Below are 6,630 nucleotides of genomic sequence, written 5' to 3' on the forward strand. Positions count from 1 at the left end.
CCCCAACCCTGGCAGTGTTCAAGGCCAGGCTGGATGAAGCCTTAAACAACCTGCTCTGGTGGGAGGTGTCCCTGCCCAGGGCAGTGGGAGGTTAGGACTAAATGATCTATTCTAGCCCCTGAAATTCTGTGATTCTAATTCTATGATTCTGTCTCTTCAGTCTCTTCTCCAGCATGTCTCTGCACCCTGTAAAGGTGCAACAACTCTCTGGCTTGTTACACTGAAACATAATTTTATTGAACGCTGTTCCTCTTAGATCAGTAGTGACCAAGGTGTGTGTGTGTACAGCCACACGTGAGGAGCTGCTGAGTTGTTTCTGCTTTCTGAAACCAGTTCACCTTTGCAGAGTAAACCCTTGGGGAGACTGTGCTTTTCTGAGAGTGTGTTTAAAGTTGGTTGTCTGTCTGTTAGAGCAGAGACAGCTCATTGTGAAGCCTTTTCTGTGTGTGGGACGGCACATGTTGCTAATGTTGATTGTCCCCGTGCGCAATGTGTCAGTTCCAGACTCGCAGAGCACAGCAAACGTAATTCCAAATTTGAGGCCTGCTTTCTTTATCTCAGCTGGTACAGCCAGTGCCTGTCTTGGAAATGGCTTAAAGCTTTCCCAGTGAGTAAGTTTCCGTGGATTTGGTGGGATTATGTGTAAAACTCCTGCTAGTTCAATTTCATGGGTGATTTACAAGGTGAAATAGAAGGCAAGTAACAGTAGGCTCTTCAAAATGGCCTAGTAATTTAACCAGTAGTGCATCTAGAATACTGTGTAACTACCATGTGTATCCAGCTCCCATTGATGTGGTAAAGCACTATGTTTATGTGGGTGTACTCTCTCCTGAGCTAAGGAGAGGCATTGAAACATCTTTTTAATTTAAAAAATGCTTTAAACTTTCCTGTAATTCTGAAATATTTTTTTTCAAGTGAGCTGGATGTCCTGTGTTTAAATTAGCAATACTGAAGGGTTATTTGAATGCTTGTATTATTTATTTTGCATGTGTGCTTTTACAGAAGAGGACTTTAAACCCAGTTATTCTCTGTTGGGTGGCAATTTTGAGCCACACTTGGGTATTGCTGTAGTGTGTTTTGCCCAGATGTTGTTTCTGGCTTTGCCAGTGATTGCCTGAGCAGTGTGTGTAGCTATGAAGATCTGTCTGTGGCTGTAAATGCTTCCATTTGATTTCTTCTATGCCTAGAAGCATCCTGGGTCTTGCTCTGTTTTCCTAATACATCTTTTTCCTGGGGAAAAACCTCTTTGTTCAGTGTACTCAAGTTCTAGCTAGCTGCCTGTAAATTCATGTGTTGTCCCTCAGTTCTGTCTCCCTTGGGCTTAGATGATCAAATTCATTTTCCTCTTACCTGCTTCCAAAGCTGAAAGAACATAGTTCATCAAGCTCTGATTTTCATTTGGCCTGTCAGATGCAAACCTCTGTGATTGTTGGGATAGGTGACACTTTCTTTTCCTTTTGCCTGTAGCAGCAGAAGGGGAAGCAGATCCAGTTTAGACGCCTCGAGACTTTTGTTCGAGATTCGTGGCGCAAGCACCGAGATGACACCCGGCTGCAGCGCATGGAGCACAGACCTGGGCAGGCAGCTGCTCCTCAGGAGCACAAACTGGCCTTCGTCGTCAGAATTGCGGAGTAAGAAACTTCCTGACTCCTGACCTTTATTATTGCTCCTGTTCATGGCGTCATTTCCACCCCAAGGAAGTGTGATCATCACAGACACTTCTCCTTGCTGAGGCTTTTTGTTGCTGTGTTAGAGAAATGCAATTACTAATGTTGTTTTTCTCTGTTTCAGTATTCAGGGAGTGACTAAGAGGGTAGAAAAAGTGATTGAGTTGCTGCGGCTGAAGAAGAATTTCACTGGGGTGTTTGTTAAGCTGACCCCGTTATCGCTGAAGATGCTGAGGATTGTGGAACCTTACGTAGCGTGGGGGTATGTGCTGCTCCTCTGAGCTGGCAGTAGTCTGTGTGTGTGTCACTGCTTTTTGATTCTCCATGTGGTGTCACAGATCCGTAGCTGTTTTTCCAGTAATCACAGAATCATCAAAGCTGGAGGAGACCTCTAAGATCATTGAGTCCAACCATTAACCTGTCACTGCTGTAACCCCTAAGCCCTAAACCAGATCTCTAGTGCCAGATCCAGACACCTCTTAAACACCTCCAGGGCTGGTGACTCCACCACATCCCTGGGCAGTATTCCAGTGCCTGAACACCCTAACAGAGTAAACATTTTTCCTAACATCTAATCTGAATCTAATGGTCAAAACTTCATCAATTTTGTACCTAAAACTTTTCACTGTCCATTTTCTTCTTGTTCTCAGTATAACTTGGTTACTTTCGCACCTCTGTACAAGGAAGTAGGGTGGTACTTCTTGCTGTATCATGTGTTTCCATTGCAGCATGTGATTTTTGTTGTACAGACACCCTAACCTGAAATCTGTACGAGAGCTCATCCTGAAACGGGGCCAGGCCAAGATCAAGAAAAAGAAGGTTCCTCTGACAGACAATATGCTGATAGAAGAACATTTAGGTGAGGAAGAGGGTGAGGAAATTGAGGAAAGAGGCAGATGTTGAGAGTTTGCAGTCTGACCTGAGAGGGTGGGGAGGGAGAAAAGTCTTGCAAGACTTACATATGGAGAACTGGCAATTCTGGAGCAGTGTGAAGAAGGATATTACAGTTGGCCATCTCTTTTTGTTTCTGTAGGGAGCTGTGGTATTATTTGCCTGGAAGATCTTATTCACGAAGTGTGCTCAGCTGGGAAGCATTTCAAAAGAGTCACAAGCTTTCTGTCTCCGTTCCACCTGTCGGTGGCTCGCCATGCCTCGCGTAACAAAGTGGGCTTCCTCAAGGAAATGGGCAAGCCTGGATACAGAGGTGAAGCAATCAACCAGCTTATACGTCAGCTCAACTAGTCAGGTGAGCAGTGCCTGATGTGCAGATTCTGAACCTTGCCCTTTATTCCCTTTCCTAAGAATAACCATACTGCCATGGGAGATGAGGGGACCTCCCTTGGTTTTGATGTGTCGCTCTACAGAAATGAGCATCAGAGCAGGGGAAACTAATGAAGGACTGTGGGTCCCATTAGCAATCAGCACATCCTGTTGGACACCTCTGTGAATGTTTGGCTTCTGGGAGGTTGCATTAATATGACTGACATTTTTTTTCGTTCTTTCCTGTTTTGCAGGGTGTCTTGTGAAAACTTCAGGATTTATAACCTATTTCTTTTGACATACATGTACCTTTCATGGACATTATCTCTGGGCAATGATACACTGTCTCTCTTGACCCTTGGTGCCTCTGGAAAACAAACCCCATAGAGATAATGATGGATATGGTCTTTAGGCTGGTCCTTCTTAAAGAAGATAAATACTATTTGGTACAAGAAAGAAGTGACTTCAACTTCCTGGAGCAATTTGACTTCTGCATCTCTGTAAAACAAGTTTTTTTATGCTCAGTGTTGCAGGCTCTGTACCAGTTCCTTGCTGATCTCATCTTTGGTATAAAGCAGGGGTTGTCAGTTCCTCTTAGAGGGCACTTGCACTCACTGCTTTGATCACATCCTCCCCCCAGAGCAAGCTTGATGTTGTGCTCCTTGAAGTGCACCTGTTTCCAGATGTGAAGGGGTGGTGCACTCACCTGTTTAACAGTAGTGCTGACAGGCAGAAGAAACCACCAGGTATTTCTGTTACTGCAGTGCAAACCCAAGTAGTGAATAATGTGACCTTTTAAGTACATAGATTGTATTTATTGACAACAGAAAAGACATGGTTCTGTGCTACTGATTTACAGAAGATTGCCTTCTTCCTTCGGTGGAGAGAACTATTTCCTGGTGGGAAGAGATTGCCTTCTTCCTTCGGCTAGGTTGGGACTGGTGGAGAGAACTATTTCCTGGTGGGAAAGCCCAGAAACTTTGTAATACAGCAGTGGAACATATATAATGTTTTTTAAATAAACTTCTGAGATTGTTGTATTATAACAGGAAGAGCCCTGTGTCACTGTAGAAGAGTGAAAAAAGCTAAATACTGTCTGGAATGAATTTGGTGAAGGAAATGAACAAAAACCATGGAAGAGCCTGAAAATTCTATTAACACACTTTTAAATCCTAATTTCTTCCAGTACAAAAATGGGTGAACACAGGAAGAGTCCTGTGCTGTGTAACAAAGATGGAAGGTACTGTGCTTAATCATGAGCTCACTGTGACTATTTATACTATTGTTTGAAGGCTGAAGTAGGGGGCAGACTTAATCCATTAATAGATTTCCTATTGACTGCACAACACTTGTTTTGAGACTCAGGAAACAGTTAAATAACAACACAACTAGGATGCCTTTAGGGTGTTGGATGTATGACAGTTGCAAACTGAGATGTAGGACTCATAAAACCATCTAAAACATGAAGTACTGCAGACAGAATTAGAGAACAGTATAAAATTGGAAGCTTTATTCCATAAAACAAGAGTGCAGACATAGAGAATGCTCGACAGACACTACAGACACACACAGACTTGGAACACCACCAACCCCAGAAAGAGAGCCCAGGCATCACTAAAATACAAGCTTCAGGTACTTAGAGCTTTCCTGATGAACAGCTGCTTCCACTGGACAGAGGTATGAGAATTGTTCTGTTGGTTTACTTTAGGGTTGTTCTGGTGATAAAAGCCTGGGCTGTTTTAACATGGGAACTGGCATGTCAGGAGTGAGACTTTAGTTGCCAGGAAGAATTTGAGCCTCCTATTAGAATGCAGTTTAAAAAATAATCTTAAAATATAAAATTACAGGATCAGAGTGCAATTGTAGCAGCTAATCCCAGGCTGAGGCAGTTTTTCTAGTGAAGCAGTTTTAACACACCATTACTTTAGCTCATACAGTGAAGCAAGAACTGAGCTGTCGCTGTGAATACCTTTTTTAAACCTCTTTAAAAACAATGCCTGCTTAGTCTAGTGTTACATTATCACAGACAGGCATGTTGTCTTTAGTTGTGTCATACTTAAGCAAGAGCAACAGTAAGGATGCGTTCATGGCACACTGAACAGAAACTATACAAGGTGACAGGATATAAATACACAAGTTTCCTTGAAATCTTAGGCAAGAGAATCCTTTTTGTAGGCCACTATGGTGTTGACCTTGTGGATGGTGGTGGTGAAGGAACGCAGACGGACCTCTTCTGAATTGGCTATGAATTGTGGTCCTGACTCTTCCCACTTTTCTGGCACTACCAAATCTTTGTTTGTGTATATCAGCAAATCAAAGGCACCTGTAAGCAGGGAGGAAGAAATTAGTAGTAGTAAACACACAAGGACATGGCAAGTTTGAAGTCAAAGTGTATCTTCTGGAACTTGAGATGTACAAGTGTTCTCAGAAGTTAACACTGATACTAGGTATATGAAAACAAAGTAGTTAAAACATGAAAACAAATCCTGGTTATATTCACACAAAGCCATTTTAGTTCTCATGCAAGTGGTGTCTGTTTTTTTTCAACTTGTTAAAATGCTGTGGAGCTGAGCTCTGTGTGACACTTCACATGAACTTGGTGGTTACACAAGCCTGTCCACAGCTACAGTCCCAAAATAAATGATTACTTATGAAAACAGATTTCTTACATCCTGGTTTCCTTAAGTCAGTTAAGCAACCCTGAGCTCTCTCCTGATCTCAGTCTAACAAAATGCTGTTGTAGAAATGTGATGGTACATGACATATATAGGCCACATAAGCCTTGAGCAACCTGGTCTGGTGGGAGGTGTCCCTGCCCAGGGCAGGGGTTGTGACTAGATGATCTGTAAGGTCTATTCCAACCCTTAAAATTCTATGATTCCATGAATTAAAAAGCCTCAGAACATGTTTTCTGTAGAGGAAAAGTTACTGAGGTTTCCCCAAAGTGTTCGGTTTCTTTGGTGAAGTTTAGAATACTCACAGGCAGATTCCAGGAGTGGCAGGAAAGTTACTGTGGCAGTTATCTGTCTGATGACAGAGCGAATTTCATCCTGAATTGCTTTCTGAGTTTTCTCTCGTGGTTTACTGGAAGAATAAGAAAACACTGGTAAGCAAGTAAGCTTCTACTGAGCTGAGTTTCCTGTAAATACAGGAATCTCTATTAATCTCTGTAGGTCTGTTTGCTACAGTATTTTTGTAGTAGTGACACCTTTAAGCCCTAAGTAGTACACAGGCTTAGAAAAGTTAAGTGATAGCTAGTCTCCCTTTGTTGTTTGTGAAGCTTCTCAGTATTTGTAAGGAATGTTACATTTATTCTCAGTCCAAAATGGGTGAGAATAGTTTGGCATAACAGGAGAGCAGTAGTTCTTTAGGGCATGTACCTGATACTTTGTTGAGGATTAAAAATCAAGGTTTGATCTGATGCCTTAAAAACAAATTATGCCTAAGCATTATGCATGTTTCGATCATATAATGAATGTTTGGCAGACCAACAGAAAGAAGGGCAATAAGAAAGGTTTGAAGGAAGAAGTACATGGCATTGATTCTGTGCCTGAACAGCTACTTGGAATAGGGAAGAGCAGGCATAGAGGGACACTTGTTACTCACTTGTCACTCTTGGCAGTTTTGTCACTCTCTATGTCAAACTGCCACCGCTCCAGGACCTCGTTGTCCTCGAGGCTGGTGATCACCACCACCAGGCGCT

General features: G+C 42.5%; 2 protein-coding genes across 2 annotated transcripts in view; one reads left to right on the top strand and one right to left on the bottom strand.

Moving 5' to 3' along the window:
• Positions 1-411: 411 nt before the first annotated feature.
• Positions 412-2,909, top strand: RPL7L1 (ribosomal protein L7-like 1; the record flags this gene model as incomplete). The annotated part of the gene is made up of 5 exons (XM_009081384.1): positions 412-524; positions 1,468-1,631; positions 1,792-1,929; positions 2,417-2,526; positions 2,701-2,909. Coding segments are annotated over 5 exons (734 nt in total), but the record flags the coding sequence as incomplete, so codon positions are not given.
• A 2,168-nt stretch (positions 2,910-5,077) lies between these two features.
• The window catches only part of MAD2L1 (MAD2 mitotic arrest deficient-like 1 (yeast)), a gene marked incomplete at its 5' end in the record, with an annotated part of 1,816 nt that continues 263 nt past the window's right edge, over positions 5,078-6,630 (bottom strand). The window contains 3 exons of the mRNA XM_009081385.1: positions 5,078-5,250; positions 5,908-6,011; positions 6,534-6,630. The exon at positions 6,534-6,630 is cut by the window's right edge and continues 42 nt beyond it. Of these exons, the coding sequence (XP_009079633.1) occupies positions 5,078-5,250; positions 5,908-6,011; positions 6,534-6,630 (374 nt within the window). The remainder of the gene's footprint in view (positions 5,251-5,907; positions 6,012-6,533) is intronic.

Source organism: Acanthisitta chloris, unplaced genomic scaffold, assembly GCF_000695815.1.
Source record: "Acanthisitta chloris isolate BGI_N310 unplaced genomic scaffold, ASM69581v1 scaffold40708, whole genome shotgun sequence".
Classification (NCBI taxonomy): domain Eukaryota; kingdom Metazoa; phylum Chordata; class Aves; order Passeriformes; family Acanthisittidae; genus Acanthisitta; species Acanthisitta chloris.